The sequence below is a fragment of the Lepidochelys kempii genome, chromosome 20, assembly GCF_965140265.1.
Source record: "Lepidochelys kempii isolate rLepKem1 chromosome 20, rLepKem1.hap2, whole genome shotgun sequence".
NCBI lineage: Eukaryota > Metazoa > Chordata > Testudines > Cheloniidae > Lepidochelys > Lepidochelys kempii.
The window spans coordinates 2,471,960-2,495,897 of NC_133275.1; the positions used below are offsets into that span (position 1 = coordinate 2,471,960).

At 51.5% G+C, this 23,938-nt stretch overlaps 2 protein-coding genes across 3 annotated transcripts in view; both read left to right on the forward strand.

The window, feature by feature from the left end:
- The window catches only part of ERBB3 (erb-b2 receptor tyrosine kinase 3), a 39,908-nt gene extending 34,589 nt beyond the window's left edge, over positions 1 to 5,319 (forward strand). For both annotated transcript variants that reach the window (XM_073318611.1, XM_073318612.1), the window contains 2 exons: positions 39 to 306; positions 783 to 5,319. In XM_073318611.1, the coding sequence (XP_073174712.1) occupies positions 39 to 306; positions 783 to 1,345 (831 nt within the window). In that variant the 3' untranslated portion in view covers positions 1,346 to 5,319. The remainder of the gene's footprint in view (positions 1 to 38; positions 307 to 782) is intronic.
- Positions 5,320 to 6,118: 799 nt separating this feature from the next.
- On the forward strand, positions 6,119 to 23,533 carry PA2G4 (proliferation-associated 2G4). The gene is made up of 13 exons (XM_073319302.1): positions 6,119 to 6,320; positions 9,459 to 9,587; positions 11,356 to 11,461; positions 11,698 to 11,767; positions 13,086 to 13,178; positions 14,412 to 14,475; positions 16,777 to 16,855; positions 18,038 to 18,116; positions 18,395 to 18,528; positions 19,223 to 19,317; positions 19,907 to 20,034; positions 20,652 to 20,705; positions 21,564 to 23,533. Exons 1-13 carry the CDS (start codon positions 6,233 to 6,235, stop codon positions 21,627 to 21,629), a joined length of 1,185 nt encoding a protein of 394 aa, XP_073175403.1. The 5' UTR covers positions 6,119 to 6,232; the 3' UTR covers positions 21,630 to 23,533.
- Positions 23,534 to 23,938: the final 405 nt, after the last annotated feature.

A 23,938-nucleotide genomic window follows, 5' to 3' on the forward strand; every position in this document is an offset into this window, starting at 1 on the left:
TCCTTCCCTGACCCCGTCTCTCTCCCCCTGTCTCCCAGGGCGCCGGGCTGGGCTCCCGGCAGACCCTGCGGGCCAGGCAGGAGTCGGTGGGGCGGACGGTGTCGGAGTCGTCGGAGGGCCGGGGCACGGCCTCGGAGTGCGAGCTGACGGAGGAGCTCTCCCTGCCGGGCAGCCTGTGCCACGGCCTGCGCTCCCGGGGTGACAGCGCCTACCTCTCCCAGCGCGAGAGCTTCCCCCTGTCCGCGGGCACCGCCGACGGCGAGGAGGACGTCAACGGCTACGTCATGCCGGATCTCCACGGCCGAGGTAACGGCAGCCCCTGGGTCCGACCTCAGGGCCCCATGCTGCCACCCCCAGCTTCCCCCGGCGGGACCCTGCTCCGGGAGTCGGGGGGGGCGGTCTGGGTCTTCCCTGCCACGAAGGGGCCTGTGGGGGTGGTAGTTACCAGGCCACCTGGGCTGAGACCCTGCAAACTCGCTGCAGCTGGGGACTGGATGCCAGCTTGGAAACCCACCAGCCGGAGGTGGGAAATCTCGGTGCCCCTTCCCCTGAGCCACTCTGTCCCTCCCGCCTCACTGGGGACTCTGGCAGGAAGCCGCCGAGGGGGTGGAGAGCCAGCTGCCTCCTGTCTCCCATTGTGCCCGGGATGCTGTGCCCCGGCTGCCCCTGCACAGGAGGCAGGCGGGCGAGAGGCCAAGAGGCAGATCAGACCCCCCCATCTCCAGCTGCCACCCCCCGCCGGCTGCACCTAACGCCGGCTTGTCATCGGCTTCCGCCTGCAGAGCGAGCGGCCAGCGTCGCCCGGGCTGCGGAGGACGGGCCCCTGGGCCGCGCCTCGGAGCCGGAGGAGGAGTACGAGTACATGAACAGACGCCCCTCGCAGCCCCAGCAGAGGCCCCCGCATCCCCGGCCGGCCTCCCTGGAGGAGCTGGGCTACGAGTACATGGACCTGGGCTCGGAGCGGAGCGCCTCCCTGGGCAGCATGCAGACCACCCCGCTGCCCGCGGCCGGCTGGGCCGAGGAGGACTACGAATACATGAACAAGCAGCCCAAGCTCAGCCAGTCCCTGAGCAGCGTGCTGAGCTCGCCGGGGTCCGGGCAGGACGACTACACCTGCATGAGCGCGGCCGTCCCACGGGGCTCCCCCGAGGAGCAGGGCTACGAGGTGATGGAGGCCATCCTGGCGCCGGGGAGCGGGCTGGGCCCGGGCTGCCCCAGCTCGCCCTGCCCCAAGAACGGCTTCATGAAACCCCTGCGGAGCCTGGAAGCCTCGGACTGCGCCTTCGACAACCCTGACTACTGGCACAGCCGGCTGTTCGCCAAGGCGGACGCCCTGCGGACCTAGGGGGCAATGGGGGCATGCCCAACCCGCCTGTCCCTGGGGGGGCAGGGCCGTTGGACTCGGGCTCCTGCCTGCTCCTCGCCGAACGAGCCCCGCTGGGGGCTGGGAGCGAACATCCTGCCCCATCCCCAGCGGGTATTTACAGGCTGCTGCGACTCTGGGCGGAAACGGCGAACGCCCCCTTAACGGGGCAGCGGGGGCGGGGGCCTGCCCCTGTGACTGGGCCCACTGCATGCTGGGATGCAGGCTAGTTCTGGCAGCTGGGGGGCAATGCGTTGCCCCACTGTGAAATCAAACCAGTCTTGGGGGGGGGCAGCCCCCTCCCCCTTTCTGCCTCAGGATCACAGACACACGGACGCAGGAGAGATGTCTACGTCTGGTGAGGTGGGCAGGGGAGTCAGGGGCCGCGTCCTCCCCTCCCCCCCGTGGGAAAAGCTTCCTGTCATGAGCTCCCAGCATAGGTGCTTTGGGCGTTTGGGGTCCAGCTGTGGATCAAGCATGGAAGGGCCCCTGGTGGGGAGCAGCTGGAGGAGGGGGCTGCCTCATTCCTCACCCCCAATCAAGCAAACAGTGGGGTGGGGGTCTGTTTACACCTGGATATGAAGAATCCCGGAGCTGCTCCAGGCAGGGCCGTGGGGTGAAGTGAACAGAAGAGGGGGCTGCTGGTTTGGGGTCTAGTGGGTAAAATGCTGGACTGGGAGCCAGAACTCCTGAGTTCTGTGTCACAGACTCACTGCTCTGGGCCTCAGTTTCCCCTTCAGGGCCACGTAGGGAGTAATAGCTATAGACCTTTATAAAACGCTGGGAGAGATCTGGGCAGACCTGCCCCAGCCTTCTCTCTCTCCTGGCCCCCTGCAAACCAGGGGTTCCCCAACAGCTGCTGCCCCCTCCCTTGCTGCCACCGAGCTAGGCGCAGCGTAGGAGAGAGTTGGTGGGTCGGGCTCTGTTCCATTCCACCCGATTTCCACTGGTGTAAGAAGCCGGCGTCTGCTCTCGATCCCCCAGAGTTACTCCTGATTCACACCAGTATAAACTGGGGTGATCAGAGCCAGCGCACACGCCTTGGGGTGATCGCAGCCGGGGGCCCAAGAAAAGGAAGGCCAGCAGGCTCCAACCTCTGCCCTCCCCTCCCGTCACCCAGCGGAAGCCGTGCCCGATGAGAGGCTTGGGGAGATAGTAACCAGCGGGGCAGGGGGCGGGGACGACACCCCAAGCCCGTGGGAAAGCAATGAAGTTGATGTTTTTGCACTGAATCTCGTGGCGTGGTTCACTCCACGTGCAAAGCTGGAGCAGGGTGGCCTGGCTCGCGGGCTGCGTCCCTGCCCGGGGCTCTAACCTGCGTTCCCCTGTCTTTCCTCTCCTCCGACAAGGGCCTCTGTGTTTGTCACGGGCCCGCGCTGTCTGTTGTGTCCAGTGTCTGTTGTTCCCTGAGCTGTGTGTCTGGAATCGCCAAAGGGCTGCTGAATTGTTTCTGTCCTCTGCAGGGAGCAGAGCACTTGTGCCCTCCTTGCCACCCCCAATGAAGCAAGTTCGGGGTTCTGAATTCTTTCCGCTTGAGGCTGTGGGATGTCAGTGAAATTTACTTGGGGGACTCACAGCGGGTCTGAGCAGCCTTGGTTAAAGTGGCGGAAGGCGACGACTCCTTGGGAGGGGAGCATTGTCTAGGGGTTAGAACAGGGCGCGTGCGAGTCAGGATTCCTGGGTTCTGGTCCCACTCTTAGAGGGAACGGGGTCCTTCCTTGCGCTCCCAGCTGCACTTGGAGCCAGGAATCCTGGTTCTGCTCCCAGCTCCAGGAGGAAATGGGTGTCTAGCAGTTAGAACAGGCTGTCCCCCTCCGTTCTCTGAGTTCTGTAAGGGGCAGGGGCAGGTGCATTTCCCCCCAGCTCTCCCCCCCCCCCCTGCTCAGCCAGAGGATGGGGCGGGATGGGGGACAGATGATAGTACGAATGTCTGACTAGAGCGGGGACCTGCACGGGCCTTTGGAAGGGAGCGTGTGGCAGGTCTCCCCGGGCTCCGCCCTGGCACCTCCCCTCCCGGTTGCAGCTGGCCAAGCAGGGGGAGCCAGCCCCATTGCCCTGAACTGGCTGTGGAGATCAGAGACTGGAGATCAGATCTGGGGTGTCCAGTGAGACCGTCTCCCCTCTGCTAGAGCCCTGGGGAAGTACCGACTCGTGATTCCCCTCCCCCAGCGTGGGGCAGGGTGCGTGACACGTCTGTCCTAAAGCACAGCCCTGCACGTCCAGGCTAAGGAACCAGCGCAGGCACCGGGCCCCTGCTTGGCACACGTCTAAAAGCTGCCACTCTGCCCCCTGCTGGGAAGTGGCACTAACTCTGCAGAAAAACGTTCTCACGTGGGAAGGGTTTATTGTATTTCAGAATGAAAAGTAGAAACAAGCCTGAGGTCTCCCCACCCGTTCTGTGCTTTAACCAGGCTGCACTGCTCCATCCGTTTTTATTTGTTTTAAATGCAGGAGCCGATAGCCTGCTAGGCCCGGACTCCTGGGTTCTAATAACAATCAATAGCATGACAGGGTGCGGGGTTTGCTGTGTTTTCTTCCCAGCCTCTCCGAAGGAGAAAGAACTAAGGAACACACCAAAAGCCACCTGGCAGAGCTGAGCACAGGGGCAGCAGCTCTGGGCCTGCACCTTCCTACTAAACTCAAAGGGGCTGATCCCGGTTTTGCTTCCAACTGGACTAATTCTGATGAAATCACCGGGTCCAAATCCTCTTCAGGTTGTTTACACCTGTGCAAAGGCCATGTAAACTTGGCAGCTCGCCATAGCAGCATGCTGCAGGGGTGCTGGGGAAGATCAGGTGCAAACTGAGCCAATCCAATTTGCTAATTAGTTCTTTTAAAGAAACACATGCAATGCCTCCAGTAGCCTTGCCTGGATCTTCCAGAAGAGCCCCCTCCTTGTACATTTTCAAAGTATAAAGATTACTGTTCTGGAAAGTGGGGAGTACTTTTTTTTTCCCCCTCCTGTCCTTGTTTCCATTGTCTTGCTGTGTGTCAGAACTGGTGGAATGAAGGTTAAAAGAAATCTCTGAGCTTTACAATTTTACCTGTGGGACTCTCAGCCGCAGGATGAAATAGCTTTAGTGTTTTGTTTTTTAAAAGCATGAGACACTTACAGGAATAGTAAAACCATTTGTAGTGACACAGGCTAGGATAAAAGTCCCAACATTCGAAGGGAATAGACTACTATTGCATATTTAGGCTCTGGTTGTGGAAGGAGATGCATAGAGTTGGACTCATTTGTAGCAACTGGGGATGTATTTATTAATAGAGAGGCCCTGTCAACAAATTTGCTGTGGCATGAGCTCAGCAAACCAACTACATACAAACTGCAGTGTACGATATACCATGGCCATAATGAATACAACATTGGTGAAGTCAGGAAATTGTACGCTGTGTGCTGTGCTCTGCGACCGTGCAAACAAATATTCTAAAGTCAAGGAGGGCTTTATGAGCAGCGGTGCCAACTTCAAGTATTCAAAAATCACAAGCTCAGCTGGATGCTTTTTAAATGAGTTTGGTTTGGGTATTCTGTTTTAATTTGCCTTCTGGTGTCTGACCCTTTAGGTCTCACAAGGAGTCGTATTTTCAAGCTTTTCGGTGCAGCCACTAAGACTAGAACCATACTTTATTTAATATGAAGCTTTAAGAACACACAAAATGCAAAAACATACACTGTGAGCGTTGGCAGTGCAAAGGAAGGGCCTCTCCAAATGCATCTCACTGCCAGATCGGGGCCATAGGTGCGTTGTTACAGGTGGGTGGGGGTTGGTGCCTTCCTCTCAAGCATTGGGCATCCGTCATGCTCAGGGCTGGGACGCCGGGTTTGGCTGGGCCCATGAACCCCCACGTGGGAAACCCTCGCTCGTGCCGTCTCTCTCAGTTTTCTGTGCTTCCCGTCACTGAAGGAGTTTTAATGTTGTTGTTTTTTTAAGACAAAATAAAAATGAAGCTGATGAACATGGGGTGCCTGCGTGTGTCCCTGCTGGCATGGCTTTGGGAGGGGAGATGGGCTGGTGTGAGGAGTGGGTGGGGCCAGGGCAGGCAGACCCTGGAGATGCCCCATGCCAAGGGGCGCTTGGAGGAGGCAGCTTCTTCCCCCTCCCTTGGGTGCCATTGCTGCAGCTCAAGGTCCTGCAGGGGGTATCTTGGGGTAGACCCCTCCCCACAGCATGCACCCTCGGTCCCTCCAGTTCCCCAGGTGCTCCTGTGCCTCCCCCACTTGGGGTGTCCCTCCCCCTTGAGGTGCCCTTTCTCCCCCTCCCCCCGTACTCCCCTCCCCCCCAAGGGTGCCCTTTTCTCCCCCTCCCCCTTGGGGTGCCCCTCCTCCATGCTCCCCTCCCCTTTGGGTGCCCGTGCCCCTCCCCCTCCCACCGTGCTCCCCTCCTTCTTCCCTGAGGGTGCCCCTCCCCCTTGGGGTGCCCCCTCTCTCCCCCGGGCCGCACCCCTGCGTCCCCCCACCCTTAGGGCTTCCCCTCCACTCCAACCCTCTTTAACTAAGGGCCCCTCAGGCCGCTGGGACTTGTAGTTCAGCCCCCCCGCGCTACAACTCCCAGCGTGCACTGCGACCCGCCATCTTGGAAAGCGCGACTCTGCCCCCTGCTCTCGCGAGAGCTCCCCCGGGCGCGCTGCACGCCGGGAGCCGTGGTCTTCGACGCGGCGGAGGGCGGGGCCGCTTCCCCTTCGCGCGGCGCCTGCCGGGAGTCGTAGTCCGGCGGCTCAGCAGGCGGGGACTCGCCTCCCCAGCGTGCCCCGCGCGGAGCCCGCGCTCTCTCCGGCTCGCTCGCTCCGGCCGGGTCTCTCCTCAGGCGGCGGCGGCGGCGGCGGTTCCAGCGCGGGGCGAGGCCAGGCCGGGCCCGGGCGGCGCCCACCATGTCGGGCGAGGAGGAGGCGGCCGAGCTGACCATCGCCGAGGACCTGGTGGTGACCAAGTACAAGATGGGGGGGGACATCGCCAACCGTGAGTGCGGGGCCCGGGGGGCGCGAGGCCGGGGCGGGGGGGGGACGTGACGGCTCTGATCCGCTCTGGGCAGCGCCGGGGGGGGCTGGGACCCCCGGGGTGCCCTGCGGGACCCCCCCGCTAATGGGGGAAAGGCAGCGCCCCCTCCCCCCCAGGGCCATGCCCTGACCCCCCCACGAGTGGCCGGGGGGGCCCGGTGGCAGAGCCCCCCCCGCCCCCAGTTTAGGCCGGGGAGGGCCCAGTTCCTTCCCCCGCACCTCGGAGCGCCCCTAGCACATGGCCCGGCCGCGCCCCCCCCAGGCTGGAGTGGCGGGGGGGTTCCTAGCCCCCCCCCCGCCTTGGACAGCCAGGGGGCCGGGGGGGGGCAGCCGGGCTTTCCCGGGGCCGCGAGCGCCCTGCCCCGGCCGGGAAGTGCCGCCACATGGCCCGGCGGCGCCTCCGCCCCTTGCCATGTGCGGCTCCCGCCGCCCGCCCGCGTCCCGCCGCCCGGGCTTTTGTTCCCGGGCCCCCGGCGGGGCTGGGGCGGGACCCCCGGGGCAGAGTCCCGCCGGCGTCTCCCAGGCCCGAGCCGAGCCCGGCTGCGGGGCGCAGCCGGGACCCGAGACCCAGCGCCCCGCAGGGTCCCTGCTTCGCGCTCGGCTTCGGCCCCCAGCTCCGCTTCCTCTTTATTTTTATTTTTATTATTATTATTTTTTGCTTCATCATTCATGGTGGCAACTGGTAACTCCGGAGAACAGTGACAGCCGCTGAACAGTCTGGCCGGACTGGTTTGGAGTCGGGATCCACCGGCCTTTCAGCGCTTCCTTGATGCCCTTAGCAATCGCTGCATTTAATAAACTCCCTTTTAAAGACGGATCCTGCTGAAGGAAGGCTGTGGCGGCATGGGGAGCGGGCTCATTATTAGTAGATTGGGTGGGGGGTTGCAAACATGAGTCTTACCAGCCATGTGTGAACGTGTATCCGCAAGCTGGATTTATTTAACTCCAAGATCTAGACAGTTTGTAGTGCAAACTGACATACTTGGCTCATGGATTGTGTTTTCTAAATGGACAACCTACCTAATTCTCAATTACTGAGGGACAACCTCCACTCATTGATATATTTTGCTTTCCACAACCAAATCTCTGTGCAACTTTTCATGAGTGATGTTACCTGAGTATTCGGATTCTGCTATCTAAACTATTGTTAAATCTATTCATCTAAATTTGGGTTATTGCTGATTGTGGACTCTATGGAGCATATGACTTTTAAAAAGAAACTTTGTATTTGTGGATAATCTAAGCACTATACACAGATGTACAGACACTCTTTTCCCAACCTGTGTATTATATAATTTTTTTAACATTAGATTTACTAAATTCTTTTAATCTGTTCAGATCAGTTTAATGGCATGTAGGGGACACTCCTCATGGGAAAGTAAAATGGTCACAGTACTTTTCTGTACATCATGGTTGTAAAACATTCAAAATCCAGAATAGTGACAAGGTTTTAAATTTTCCTGATTTTCTCTTAATTTCTTGACAACATAGTACATGTACTTAATGATGTAAAGTGCTTTTAATTCATGGAATGAGGCCCTGTATAAGTACAAAGTACAGTTAATAGATGTTCCTTGGCCAGTGCTATTAAACTGTTTTGTAACTTTCCCAGTCCCTAATGGATATTGATCGCCATTTGTTTTGCTTCTGTGTGAATTTTAACACTTCATATTTTCAGGCTGCCCATTCTTCACAACATGATGGCATACAGAAAATGCTGTTTTTGTGATGGTTTTTAGATATACTTAAAAAAACCACTTCCAAATTTACAGTTTTTATGTAGTACATGGGAAGGTGATTGTATGAGGAAACGATGAATTAAGTTAAAAAAAATTAAGTAGGCTCTTCCCCCACATAGAAGAAATTGGGGAAGATATTTCTGAGCAAATGCCTTTTATCCAGAGATCTAAAAGCACTTTACAAAATTGTAAGCTTCACGGCTCCCTTGTGAAATAGATAAGAATTATCCACTTTGTCAGAGGAGGGGGGAAATGAAGCCCAGAGGTGAAGTAATGGCATAGAGCCAGTGGTAGATCTGGAAGCAGAAGGAAAGCCCTGGCTCCCAGTGCCTGTACATACTGACTATTGGCTAATGCGCAAACCTGTTTGCTGTTCACTCTCACATAATCCCAGAGACTTCCCTGGGACTACTCTTGTGAGTAAGGCAATCAAGATTTGTTCACAGATGTGACGCTGGAGTACTTCAGCAACAGCCCCATGCTTTGAATATTTTCTAGCCATTTATAAAAGAGAGAAATTTACCTTGTATTCTGTGATGGGATCTGAGCATCCTGATAAAGCCCTTTGAAGCGATCGAAAAGCAAAACTATAATACCTCCAAAACAAAATCCATGCAGTGTTTTGTAACTTGGGAATATAGTGTTCTGTAACATCTGGTGCGGCACGTTGTCTATGAAGTTAGGAAGAATGAAAGGAAGCAAAGGGTTAGTTCGGAAACGTTTCCATGTGCAACTGCAGGAAAGGTGGCTGCACGGTGTTAAGGCTAACATAGGTAGCAAAGCTGCACTTGTTCTGTGCTGTTGCCAACTCTGGTGCCAAGTGACCTGTCCCAATGAGAAACTATATATAATAGTCCTTGAAACCCACAATAGCAGCCCTTGTTCCTTTGATGTGTGACACACACTGTCTCCTGGGTCATTTTTGAACCTGTTTCTAAAGCCCTGACTTCTGAAGGGAAGGAATGTGGGAATGCTTCCACTTGACTCCTTTATTAAACAGACCTTGCTGTGTGTGTGTAGGTGGGAGTGGACAGGTGTTTGACATTTCAAGGACATCTAGAGTTCAACACTTCAGGTGTGCAAGTCGCTGTGAAAGTTCACATGCTCTTGCAATCAGAGCACGGTAGTGCTTGCTGGACTTCCTGAGTCAGTGTCTATGGATGCCAGTCGTAAAAAATAATTTTAAAAAAATCAAATTTGTGCATGTTTGGTGTACTCATTGGGATGAAAAGTTGAGCCACCAATTTTAAACCTTCCTGCAGCACTGTCATCTATGAAGGGTCTCTTTTTTTAAAGTTGTTGGCTGTTTTTTAGTTAACGCATCCATTTCAGATTCAACAACACTGTGTGTTTGAACCCAGGGGTCCTGCGCGCAGTGGTTGAAGCAGCTAAATCTGGAGGGTCTGTTCTCAGCCTGTGTGAGAAAGGGGATGCCATGATCATGGAAGAGACTGGCAAAATCTTCAAGAAGGAGAAAGAAATGAAAAAAGGTAAAGTACAGTTTCAAGGGTTCCTTTTTCAATGCAGGGCTCTTTTCTTTTCTGTTTGTTTACATCACACCATACAGTGAAACTACTGAAATCCATAATGAAGATTACTTTCTGAATGCTGGATTCCAGGCTTCATGCTTATCACTGTCGCCCAAAAAACCCTCACCCCACATTTTCTTCTAAGGAGCAATCTACAGCAGCTTCCACACAGCACTGGTTAGTTTGAGTTTCACACTTGAATTGGCCATGCCCACTGAGACAAACTAGTTTTGTTTTGGAGACAAATGCCTTGTCTCTAATAAGACCCACCATACTTGCTGGTCTGTAATTTTCACAAGATTTCCATGGCTACATAAAGAGCCATGGTGAGCGTCCTGGTTCCTGGCCCTGGATATTTGAGGTCTCTGTCTCTTGAGAGAAAGATGATTGCTTTAAACGCAGTTCTTCCATGTTTGTCTGTCTGGGCTGCAGTTGGTCTGACGCTGAGAGACGCAGCAAACGTTTGTTCTGTGTTTTGGCCAAAAGGCTGTGCCCAGAGCAATGCTTTAAAAAAATCCGTGCCAAACCTCAACTGATCTATGTCGGTACTTCAGTGCTTTGCATTTCAAAAGCACTGTACGCCATTCATCAGTCCTCCTCCACGGACAGGTGCTCAGCTGAGGAGACAGACACCCTAGAGGCTTTGATTTTCCCCGAATAGGAGACAGCAAGTCACAGCCAGAGCTGAGATAAAAATTTTGAAATTCATGACTTCCTTACTTGTGCTCCGACCCTCAAACCATATTGCCTTGTGGTCTCAATTGATTAGCTGTCTCCTCACTTGTATGTCATAAGAGTTGCTGACCTGTTTAGCTTTGCTTCAGTCTCACACGCTCCAAACGAGCGGAGTTCTGTTCTTGATGAAAGCACTCTGTTTGTTTTAATGTACTACATCCGTATCTCCCATATCACATACAACGTAGACAATTAAAACAGCAATAGGGACAGTTAAAAACAAATGATCAAGAGACTGGTTCTCTTCTAGAGCTGACTTGTTTTACCCAAGTTCAAGGCAGATGCCTGAGTTTATAGTAATCAAATGTTGATTTTCCACATTGACATTCTTCCTGAAAGATCTCAGAGAGTTTAGCGTATATGCATACTAAACGAATCACACAAATGTCTGTCACCTCTGGGCTATTGGTGTGCGCTGTTGATGAGTTTAGGACAGGAGGTAAAACCAAATACTGTAGCCTATGGAAGCTGAAGGGGGGGTTCTAGTTACTCCAAATATAATTAGTTGAGTTGGATCTTTAATGACTACAGGTGATCAAGACAGTGCTTTTGCATTTAATCTGAAAGATGGCACCTCCAGGAGCACTGTGATCCCTAGAACTGACGCTCAAGTGTAATGTGTTGATGTCTGGGGGAATTCCTCGTTCCGTGGCGATCTCTCTTTGGGCACTGACAGGCCCGGCTTAGCTTGAGCGAGCTGCCGAGGTCGCAGCATGAGCTAGCGCAGCTCTGGTATTATACCGCTTTATTCTCCGGTGCGTCGGAAGAGACTAACACTAGACTCCTGGTTGTATCCTGCATATGTGCACAGCAGGTCGAGGCTTTGAATCACGTGTGCACTTGGACCCAAGTGCAGATCGCTTGTTTGCTGCTCTGTGAGATGGACCATGGGGTGCTGGCTGCATGGAGTCCTGTATGTAGTGCATTGGCAGCAGGGTCAGTATCTCTGAAGTGCACGCAGGTGCGATCTCACCACTATTCCTTTTGTTCATAGGTATTGCCTTCCCGACGAGTATATCGGTAAATAACTGTGTCTGTCACTTCTCCCCCTTGAAGAGTGACCAGGATTATATCCTCAAAGACGGAGATTTGGTCAAGATGTAAGTGTCTGAGCTATGTTATTGTGAGTTAAATGTTGGCTTCTGGCTTCTGCTGTTTACTGCTGCTTGATCTGTTAAGTGTGTTTACAAACTGCCTAACTCTAGGAAGTATTGGCCTGGCAAGTGATGCATTTGAAACATACCCTGCTCCTCTAATGTGTTTAGAAGTCATAAAGAAGTTTCCTGAGCTGTGAGGCCCTGCCTGCAACTAATCCTGTTTTTCCTCTTTGTGTTAGTGACCTGGGCGTCCATGTGGATGGCTTCATAGCAAATGTAGCACACAGTTTTATCATCGATGCAGCAAAGGTATGTTTCTTGCCTGTGGCTTGAGTGGAGATCTCTCCCATGCTACTTTCAGATCAGGCGAGGTTCAGCAAAAGCAGGATATAAAAGCCCACGCTTGAGTGCCCCTGGTTGCAGAGAGAGCACCTGACGTTGGCAGCAGAGCAGAAGTCTGTGCATCAATGAGTTTGGAGAACATTAACAGAAGCAGTGTGAAAACCAATCAATCAGTATTCACCTTCTAAAAGCCGGAACGCTGAACTGTTTGAACGTTAAAGTAGATCAAACACAGCACATGTGAAACAAATCAAATGTTCGCTGAGCTGCTGCAGGTGACCTGCACTTACCGGCTGATCTGGGGGGAAAGTCTGAGGGGACAGTGTCCTGGGTTCATGGAGCAGATCTGTCAAACTGGACTTGCTGCACCCAGCTGGCTAAGGTTGAGAATCCTGTTCCTTCTGCCACCACAGGAGGCTGCTGTGTTCACCTTTGCAGCTCTGAGCTCAGGTGATTTGGACAGCAAGTCAGATGGCCTCCAGACCCAGTCCCTACTACACACTTCTCCTGCCTGAACTTGCAGTTCACTGGCTTGCAGGTGGCTGTATTCACTCAGGGGCAGCGTGACATGTACAGGCCTGGTGTGTGCTGGTGGAGATGCTTGCAGGACATGGGTGGTTGATGGCACAGTCCATCTGTTGCGGCGTAGGGAAGTCACGTACGCAAATAGCATTCAGGGGACTTGCCACCTAGGGGAAAATATATTTGTAAAATTTGAATAAACTTGTCATGTAAACAAACTTTAAACTCGCGTTTCTACCTGTAGCTCCCGGAGGAGGATGTTAGTGAATCATAGACAAGCTCCTGGGGGCAGCAGTTCTCTCATGAACATGTTGATTGATACTAGGGCTAGATAATAGAAAGAAAAGAAAGAGCCCTTAGATCCGCTTTTGCCTGCTAAAGGACGATCTCCAGGGCTTTGTCCTATGTGGTTCTGGGGTCTCAAGCAATGGCAGACACGTTATACAGCGCTCCTGCCTGTACCTCTGGCATTTACATTTCAGTTTTTCAATGAATTTCAGCTGCAGCTGGCAGTAGCTAGCCCCTTTGACAGAGTGGAGATGGCTGAATAGGCTGGGAAGTTTGAACTCTCCTCTCCTCAGGGTCCCTTCCATGCTTAGCCTGAGATTGGTTAGCAAAGTGGGTGGGAGGGAGGGAAGGGCGTCCTGCCATACTACAGATGGAGGATTTCAGTGTGAGGTCAGGATAGGAGCTCCCACTAGCACAGAATTCATCCTAGAGAGGGGGGAAAAGACATGTTTCAAAAACAGACAACTTTTTCCAGGAAACCCCGGTGACGGGTCGTAAAGCTGATGTTGTCAAGGCGGCTCACCTCTGTGCTGAAGCTGCCCTGCGCTTGGTAAAACCCGGAAACCAGGTGAGAATGGTTTGGCGCTGCCCAGCTGTATCTAGAGGGTCAGGAATGCACACGCACGCCCTCCCCTTGCTCTGTGGCCCTGTACATGTAGAAATAGAAAGCTGTGACCTTCTCTGGAAGGGGTGGATCAACTGTGTGGGGAACTACAGCCAGCTGGCCATAGACAGCTGAGCCACATTCTGGGGTGAGCACGAGCTATGTGGCGTGGAGTGTTGTGGCTTTAATGCTGTGTACAGCATTAACTGTCCAGCAGGATTTGAGCTCTCCTTGGGAAGAAGCCATCGTTACACAAGAGCTTGGTACTACTGCCTGTGGGTCCCTCCCTGAAGACAGCTGAGCACCCTTAGCCATTTTAAGGGTTACGAGTCACTGGCAGCAGACCACATGGTCAGATGAACCTTGTTTCACAGGGTTGGTGGCTTGCTTTTCAGTTTGAGGTGTGGTGAGCAAGAGAGCCAAAGGGAGTGAACCTGTCACGCTTGCTGGCTTGTGTCTGTGACCTGCATCTTGGAGGGTTTTGCAGATACCTTGGATAAGCCAAAGGGCTTATTTAAATGGATAAGATTTATGGGGTTTGCACCAATTTCCTTGGGAGACTGTCACATTCCAATAGAGCTCACTGTTCGGGAATGTTTCCTGATAATTGGCTTAAATTTCTCTCTCTTGATTTCTTGCCATTCCTCTTAACCATCCCCCTTGGGGCCCTAAACCACACTTCTGTCCTTGGTGTTCGCACTTCTCAAATACTGTTGACATTCTCCTTTCATCCATGTTACCAGCCCCCGACCATATCGACTTACTATGTGACCTGTGGCCTGTGAATTAATCTTGCTGGGCTTTAGCTCCTTGTCTGTAAATCGGGATAATGCTCCAGTCCTTTCTTCCACGCTTGGTTTATCCTAGTGGTATCCGCATTGCAGATTAGGACCTGTCTCCTACAATGTGTGTGTACAGTGCCTAGCACCATGGGGACTTTGGACCACTGCCATAGCACAAAACACACCTTTTTTTCTTCTGGATTTGTATTTTTGCTGTTACCTTGTCATTTTTGCGGGTATAAAACAACACAAAACCTGTGATTGTTTCAGCTCCCTAAATGTTAGTGGATGTTGCAGGAGCTGTTAAGTTAGAAAATGCACTGGTTTCATTGCAGAACACAGATGAAATCCCTGGTGTGTCTGTGGCTTGAATTTTAAAATCTTGACTTGTTCTCCTGTCTTTTTACTCCCACAGAACACACAAGTGACAGATGCCTGGAACAAAATAGCGCACTCGTTTAACTGCACGCCGATCGAAGGTGAGGTCTTGCTGAGTTCAGAGCAAGTGACAGCCAGAGGAGAAGTAAAGGTGCACTAATCCTATCCAGGGAGCCCTGGCCTACTCAATTCAAAACCTTGGGAAGCTTTTGACGGTTCTGAGTAGGGCTCCATGTCTGTCGCGGATTAGGGCTCTGGTGCACTCTCCCCCAAGCTTTCTGCAGGCTCCCTGTGAGACTGGGCGGAAATCATTTAACCTCTGTGCCTCCAGTTTGCCCGTTGGTACAATGTGGATGTTTAACTGTGTAGGTGAGGGAATGTGTTTAAGTTGCTTGGGGATCCTTTGCTGAATGATGCTATAAGGCAGTGTGTGTGTGCGGCTCCTGTCGATCGTTAACTGGTTGGCGTTTTCTCAGTAATACCATTCTGAATCGGAGAGTAGGAAGTTGCCCTTGGCAGCATCTTAGACAAATCAGATCATAATGTTTGAACAGGTGTCTGGGAGCTGAGCTCACAGTTCTCAGTTAGGTTCAGCTTTGGAGGGGTTAGATTCCCATCAGTAAACATCAGTTTCACTGTATTCAGACAAACCAACGAAAAAACAGTCATTGGTGGGTCACTGAAATGTACAGATCAGCAAAGTAAGAAAGGAAAGGGCTGCTTGACAACTTAGAGCAATGGTCCCCAAACCTTTGAGGGTCCTCCATCCCCTTACCCCTGTCCGTGTCCCCCCTGGAGCATCTGGGGTGTGTGGACAGGGATTAGGGGGCCACAGGTGGGGGCGTGGTCTGGAGCAGGACTGCAGCTAATGGATGGGGCTGGCATGGGGCCAGGGACGTGGGGGGGCGGTGATGGGAGCAGGGCTGGGGGGGCTCCCCTCCAACCCCCATGGGGGCTGGTCTGGGCCCTCCCCCCCATATCCCACACTTTGGGGATCTCTGACTTAAAGTTTGATTTAAGAACAGTTACTTTGTGTGTTTCGACATGTGATGTTGACAAATTATGTGTTTTAGTGGTTAATAAGCTTTGATTTTTTTTACCATCATTAAATAATTGTTTGACCTCCCCATAAATTCCTGCAGCTGTGAACATTTAAATGGATACAAATTGAAAGTAAATGCTTAAATATAAACATGGAAATTATCTATCAAAATTATAAACACAAATGTCTGGACAGGTTCTGTTATCCTGTTTGTTTGCTTGCGGAGTGATGTGACTGTCAGTTACTTCAGCAACAAATCACGTCGCCACTAATCAGTTAAATCCCAGGACATACTGTAGCAGGCTTGTTTTCTCAGCTCGCTGCAGAGAGCTGCAGTTCCAGGACTGGGCTGTTTGTTGAGTGGGATGTTGTGTAGGTCTCGCCAATGCTTTGCTCCGCGCTCTGGGAGAAAAACATCACCTCGGCTGCAGCGAGGAGGCGGCTGCTCACGCTGTCAAGGGAGGTCAAGCAGCCACTGTTTTGGAAACAGTCGGGTGCCGTATTTATGCGGTCACTGGCAGTAGCAGCATTAGACCCAGTTTATGAAAACAAATGGAGCCGTTTTCTGCCTCGGCTCTGATCTCTTTGCCATTACTGGCCGCAGTCCTTCCAAAATGGAGACATGTTAGTTTCCGTGTTGTGGCTGATGATTTGGGAAGCAGATTAGGAACGGCCTTTTGGCTTTTCTTGATGAATCTGAATTCTAACATGTACTGCAAAGCAGACAGGGAGACTGAGTTGAGCCCAAAAGTATTTGCTGAATGCCCCATTAGCTAGACTGTGCAGGGGGGACATAAGTAATCTAAACATTGGCAAAAACATTTCTGCCTCCATGCAACCCTGGATACACTCAAGAATGTGTCGTTCAGAGACATTGGATGCTGGTAATTCCCATGCAACTGCTGATTCTCCCAGTAGCTGCTGTCCCAGGCTACAGAGACTGCAAAGAAGAATGTCAGCTTGTTTAAAACACATGATGCATGATTTTGGGGGGGGCTTAGACCATGTCCTCCTGGAGTCACCGCTGAGCCGATGTGATCTGATGGTTAGACTGTTGTGCTGGGAGTTGGAAGTGGTACAAAGGAATCTATCTGTGGCTGTGCCTAGGACATGGAATTACCCCTCTAAAGTGGGGACCTTTGCTTTATGTCACAGAATAGTTGTGAAACTTAATGAATGAAGCCGTTTGAGATCCCTGGACGGAGGGGGTGGTAGAAGGGCAAACTGTCTCAAATTTTAGTTTTGCTATTCTCCCTCTAGCAGAAAGCTTAAGGGCATGTTCTTGGAGCGTTAACAATGCAAATCACTCTGTAGCTGGTTTGCAGCTCTGAGGTGCTGATGGATTCTCTTAACTTGGCAGGGATGCTGTCACACCAGCTGAAACAGCACGTGATTGATGGAGAGAAAACTATCATCCAAAACCCTACAGACCAGCAAAAGTAAGTCTCCTCTCTGGGATTGTCACTTCTATCAGTAGTATTGCGAGAGGGTGAGAGACCAGATCTGCAGTGAGAATCACCTCTCTTTTCTAGTTCCCGTCTTGTGGTACCTGGCTGGGTGGGATAATGGGTGTTCGTTAGCCCAGAGTCTTCCATTTTTTCTTACATTAAGGTAATTTATGATGCTCTGCCTTGGCAGCTTGGGATGGGAGGTAGTGACTGAAGGTTGTTACCCCCTAAACCTTTTGCTGGCATCTGTGCAGTCAGCTGGTCTCTCTAGAAAGTGTCCCCATCACTAAGTCAGTCCTTGGCCTCTGCGACTGCCAGCAAAATCGCCAACCATTTCCAGTTGTGACAGTGGATTGCTTTAATGGTGTGGACACAAGTTCACCAGGAACTAGATTGAGACCAATCAAATTAGTTCCCATAGGCTGCCATTTTCAGTCACATCTTGGACCTAGATATCCCATTTCCTTCCACCAGCTCCCCCCTTTCCTTCAGGGATAGGTTCTGGTTGTTTAGACCCAACATTGAGGATTTTTGGCTTTTTAAAATCTAGAATCTACTACTTACCTTGGAAGGACCATCTTCGTGTTCTGGGTTTGTACAGCGCCTGGCACAATAGGCCCTGGTTCATGCTTGGGGCTCCTAGGTGCTACCATACAAATAACAGAATAAATTTTACTAGAAAAGTTTCTGTGACATTTGTTTTAAATATCTTCAATTAAAATCAATCTGTAAGCTGGAGTCCGGACTCTCCAGCATTGAGCTAATGCAAGACATACTGGAAGTGAAAGTGACCCATCTGTGATCTAGGCTGAGCCAAGTGCAGAGAGTAAACAACATAAGTGATTAAAAAAAAGTTTCTTAAAGTCCCTTCCATCTTAATGATTGAAGATGGTGCTGGTGGCCGGGGCAGCGAAGGATTCCCTGAACGATGGCTGTCTGTCAGGTCTCTAGAACCACAGCAGAGCACCTCCATGGAGCCTTACCTCTATCTCCTGTATGTTGGTTTGATTACGCTCCTCTAATTGGTGTGTAAAGCATCACGTGTGCTTGTGGCACTCTGTACGCGGCCCTCCCCCTGCCCCCAGCTCTGTACTGCAATATTATTAGAGCGAAGGAGGTTTTCCCTTGTAGAGATGTCTCACTTTGCTCACTCGCCAAACCTCTCCCGCCTAGGAAGGACCATGAAAAAGCCGAGTTTGAGGTCCATGAAGTTTACGCCATTGACGTGCTTGTCAGCACTGGGGAAGGGAAGGTGAGTGTCCTTCAGCACGCTGTCACTTTATGCCCGTGGGGACTTCAGAATGGTCCCTTGATCTGAACGTGGCATTGGGAGCCAGACTCTCAGCAAGAGTTCCACAGCTGATCCAATTACTTCACCTCCTTGGGTCTCCATTGCCCTGTGTGTAAAATGGAGACCCCCTCGGGGAGAGCTGGGAGTGTGTGGGTGTGAAGCCCTGTGGAGTACCGAAGCCCCAGCATGCACTCAGTCCAACTGTCTGTTGGTTGTGTTTGTCTCGTTTGTGTTTTTAGGCGAAGGATGCTGGCCAGAGAACTACCATTTACAAAAGGGACCCCTCCAAGCAGTATGGCTTGAAAATGAAAACCTCCCGTGCCTTTTTCAGCGAGGTGGAGAGGCGCTTTGACACTATGCCATTTACTCTCAGGTATTCTCTCTTCTTCCTTTCATGGCCTCCCCATCTGCCCAGAATAGGGGCCTTGCAAGAGCCCTCACCTGGTTATTGACAGCAAAATCGGTTTGACAGCTGCTCTGCCACAGAGGGTGCTGTTATGGCAGGGTTTGCTGCAGCTGGACAAGCCATAGGGAGGGGATGTGATTGACTTTGACATTTTACCCCGACCAGGAGATTCAGACCCCTCTGGGGTCTGTGAGGATTTGAGACCTTCCTGTTCCTTGTGGGGGGTTGCAGCTGAAATACAGTCCTGTCGTATCCACAGAGTGGAGTCAAAGCTGTGGCAGGATGTCAGGATGCCCCCTTTTTTTGACTGATGTGCGCTTTAGGAAAAAGAAATTACTTCCCAGGTTAATGCTCCATTTGTGCCTCAGATCGGTGGGCTTTTTCTGGGATTCTGCGTTCACTTAGCTCCATTACCTTCCTGAGCTTTCATCCATGCACCTGCTACCAGCAACACACCGCAGCAGGGCTGGCCTCTAGGTGGGGAGGGGCCAAGTAACATCTCCAGCCAAACCCCAGCGGGAAGTTAGGCAGCGTGGTTGGGTCTGTAGCTTGGCTCACAGGGCTTCCCCCTTCTCTGGTGAAAACAGTAGTCCGTTGTGCAATCCTTAGAGCAGCGAGAGAGGCAGAAGCTCAGGTCTGTTTCTCTCTCCCTTTCTTGCAGGGCATTTGAGGATGAGAAGAAGGCCAGGATGGGGGTGGTGGAATGCGCCAAACACGAGCTGCTCCAGCCTTTCAATGTCCTCTATGAAAAGGAAGGTGAGTCCGTTAGTGTGGGGGGCTTGCAGGAGAGCAAAATGGCTGGAAGAGCAACTTCTGGTCCCCTCAAGGGCTCTGATCAGACAGGTTCCCTCTGTAGCCATGTCCCCGCAGGGTGGTGCTGTGCAGACACGTGCTCCCAATAAAACAGGAGATTTCTTCGCTAAGTAGCTCTTAACCCCTTGGTTGCCAGGTCTTGCGTAAGAATAATTCTGGTGGTGAGATCTTTTGGACAATGGGGGATAATCTCCCCGGTGTGGTGATGGAAGCGCTGTCAGTTTGGTTTACTTAAAGGTTAGCCTGGAGGACCTACTTTAGGAATGATCCTGTCCTGAGCGGGGAGGGACGTAATTGAAACACTACAAATGCAGTAAGAAAAGGAGGACTTGTGGCACCTTAGAGACTAACAAATTTATTTGAGCATAAGCTTTTGTGAGCTACAACTCACTTCAGATGCAGTGTTAGTTTACCGATTGTCCCAGCAGATGCGCCGGTGGGAGAACATGGTGGACTTTGGGTTACGCGCTGTTCCCCCACCGTCAATGTGTAGTCCAGCGTGTTGGCTCTAACTGCGATTCCTGCTTTACAGGCGAGTTTGTCGCCCAGTTCAAATTCACAGTGCTTTTAATGCCCAACGGTCCCATGAGGATAACCTGCGGCCCCTTCGAGCCGGAGCTCTACAAATCCGAGTTTGAGGTTCAGGATGCAGAACTGAAGGTCAGTCCGAGGAAACACGTTTGCTTCCCTGATGTGCATAGAATTGCATGAGTCCCCCCAGAGTAGTGGGTTGTTCTTTATTCTCTCTCTGTCGTTTGGATCTGTAGAATCCCCCGGTAAGGCAGGGCTGTGCTTTTATCCCCTGACGGGGACGGAGGCCCAGAGAGGCCAAGCTCCTGCAGAGGCAGAGTGAAGGTTTGATGAGAAAGCCGAGCACCTAGTTTTGAAGCTGAGCGGAGCCAGCTGGAGCTGTCTGGGGGCGTGGTTCTGATGCGCTGCTCTGCACATGTGAGAAGGTGGCAGAGGAATTCAGAGCAAAGAGGAGCTGCAGTCTGGTTTCACGGGGTGGTGTCAGGAACATGATCTCCCGCAGGCTCGTCCACAAATGGCACCTGCTTGGTCACGGGTGTGTCGTCCTTTCCTGCACGGCCGTGGGGATTCAGAGGGGCTGTGCAGATCAAGTGTCATTGCCCAGCCCAAGCCGTCCAAGACGTGCTGCTGTTCCTTTATGGCTGGCAAAGGCTTGTTTTGCTATGTTGGAATCTCCCTTTTTCCCCAGTCAGAGCAAAGAAAACGGCTCTCTGCCCTGGCTGCTTACCTTCTCTTCCTCTTCCTAGGCACTGCTACAAAGCTCCGCCAGCCGGAAGACCCAGAAAAAGAAGAAGAAGAAGGTAATTTGGCTGTGTCACTTCATAATGGCTGGATCTCACACACATACAGGTTAACTGCATCTTGGGAGACCCCAAACTCTTCACTCAGGCCTTAGCAAAAAGATATTTTGACTCCTTGTAGCCTAGCAGAGCTCTTACAGCTGTGGAAGAGGGAGATGGATTCTGTTTCGGCTCATGTGTTGATCATGGGATTATTCGCTCCATCCCAAATTCTGCTTTCTTCACTGGCCGGGGGGTGACTGACTAACTAACGCCCCTTTTCTGGAGGGGAGTTGCACAGGTGTAACTGAAAGCAGAATTTGGTCTGCAGAATCTTTACCACTGGCCAGGCCAAAGAGAACCCAGCACGCCTCACAGATCCCAGAGTGAGTTTGTAACACTGGAAGGTGGAGAGACTGTTGTCTTGCTTGTAAACTGATCAGCCTTGATGTGGAGTCATTGAGGAATAGTGACTTGTAGCCTGGTATCAAAGCAGAGCTGCACTCCGGGAGATGTCAGCAGGGAAAGGGACTAGATCAGTTGAGAGCTGGTATTGCTGATAAGGTGGAGAGCTTCAAGAGACTTCTCTGGGTGGGGGAAGAGAACTCTTCTTGCACCAACACTAGTGAGATCCTGGGAAGGGAAGAAACGCCCAGTGCTCCTGACAGGAGATGAACCAAATTAGTGGGGTTGGGGAGGGGAGGCAGGCGGAGGCTGGCCTTCGAAAGGGAAGGGTGATGCTGAAGCAAATGGAGTATTGCAGGCTGTCAGACTCCAGGGTGCTATGGGCCTGTGTCTCTCCAGGTTCTCTCCAGAATTAGTTAGCGGTTCTCCCCCCGAAGCAGAGTCACTTATCCCTGCTTGGGTTCGTTTCCACAGGCATCTAAGAACGCAGAGAACGCCACCACGGGGGAAACAGCAGAAGAGAACGAAGCCGGCGATTGAACGGCCCCAGCTCCCCTCATGTAGCACCCGAGTCTCTCGCACGTCCCCCCCCCAAAAACGAGAAATAAAAATCTAGTGCTGTCTGTCTCTTTACACCCCCAATGACAGACAGCCTGGACTTCCCACTGACAACAGCCAGCTCCGATTGACTCTGCTCTGAGGGAGGATTCACTCAGCAACTTCAGACTGCTTTCAAACAAACAAAAATAATAAAACCAGGAGTAAAAACTAGTCTATCCCCCACTCTTTCTAACCTTTGATACCACTCGTGCTTGTTAAAGAGGTGAGTGACTACACTGTTCTGAGAGAGGGGGAGTTAGACAGCTCTTCTTTTCTCTTCCTCCTCCCTTCCTTCATTTCTCCCTTTAAAGATTTTGTGAGCCCTCTTGGTGTGGGGGGGGGGGAAATCTTCAGTTACATCTGGCAACCAACTGATTTAAGCCTGAGAAGTGCCATGTGCTTAGGGAGCCGGTACGCAGGCATGGTATAACACCTCTGCTTCCCAGCACTCCCCCTGCCCGCAAGGACATTTCTCTTCTACTTAAAACTGTTACCTTGGTGTGGAATTTTTCACTTTTTTTAGCCTGTATATTTAAAATTGGGAAAGTCGTATCTAATTTTATGTCGCGTCGCCCCCCCCCCGAGACTGTAGACCGTTCAGCCTGTTGAGTGTTGGCTTGCATTGGTTTCTGTCTAAGCTCTGTTTTTAATACACAGGTATGATAAGCTTGTTTTTAATTGAGACTGTCATAACGTAAGGAAGGAAGCACTCAATTCAAGCCATTCTTCCCCACTAATCCCTTGCAAAACTCCTCCTAAGGGCAAGAGGCATCTGGAGCACCCACCAGCTTCAGTTCAGTACCTTGCCAGCGTTTTTTAACTTCCCAACGTCACGGGGCAGTTCAGCATTCTTTTTTTTTTTCCCCCATACACCAAAACAGCTGCCACTGCTTATGTTGTATACAGTCAGCTTTTTCAGAAGAATGCCCCTCTCCTTCCCACACGCCCTTCTGTGCCATGAAAGAATTTGGGAAACGCTGCAGAAGTGAGCAGACCTGGGCTAGACTTCACTGCTGGGAATCTCTTTTCTATAGTACGTCTTTTTTTAAAGCTGTCCGGTTGAATTGTACGGATCTGAGTGGGGGTTTTGTTATCCAGCCAGGTCTCTGTCTAAGCACTTACTGTAGCTGGCTTGGAAGGCCTCCTGCCTGTTAAACAATACCCTTTCTGATGAGCGCACCTGTGCTTTTCTGCAGGTCAACTGCTTCCTTGGCAGTATTTGAGTTTGAAAATTTAAACAAGAAAAAAAGAACCTTGCAAATGCTACCAAAGTTTACGTCAGTAAAAGGAAATAAACAAGATTTTTCCATCTGTCTACAAACTGCTCCCATTTCTAAACTGTGTTCAGCTCTTGTAGGGGATTGGGTAGTAATAGAGATACCGTGGGCTATATTCTGAATGGATGCAGGGTAGCTGCCATTACACACTGAAGTGGCAGCGAGACGTGCCTGTCCAAGACTTTGAAATCGCAGGTTGGCTTAGTTATAGGCTGCTCCCAAATGTTAACCATGAGCTTAAGGGAAAATAAAGATGCCTTGTTCCTGAAGAGGAACATTTTAGCATTTATAAGCAATACACTGTCTATTGCCTTTGGTAAAGGAAGGGCAGGGCTAATCTTTCTCATTCACAATACCGATTGATAAACCACTAAGACTTGCTGGAGGTTTATTTAATTTTCTATTTTTACTTTGAAATAACATTGGGAAAAGATGTACCTCTCGAGACAAGGAAAACAATTCTAGTTGTGAAAAGTTTGAAACAAAATTCCCAAGAAATATTCTGTAACGGATTTTTTTTCCAAATAAAATGGACTAGTGACACTGCTGTTTGGAGAGAAGAATGGCTCTGCTGTTTTGGGGTCTGTGGTGTTGCGGCGGGCGGGGAAGGAGTATGTGTAGGTGTATGAAAGAGAAGAAATGTGGGCTGTATTAGTTCTGTAATCCATTTCACCCGAAAAGGTTTTAAGGCATCTTGCACCACATCCTGTGCAGCATCCTTGAAATGCAGCCACCTCTGGGGTGGAGGCAGCTGGACAGAGCATAGCATGCTCTGCAACAGTGGGGAGGAAAAAATTTGACCAAAGGCAGGGATCTTCAAATCCCTTCAAATCCAAAACCCCACTTTAGAGTTTTGGGTATTGCCCAACAGACTCAGGCGTGAAAACTCCCTTACCTCCTTTGGAAGGTCAAAGGGCCTAGTTAACCCTGCTGGGGTTGGTCCGAGAGAGTTGGGGCATTTCAAATTCTGAT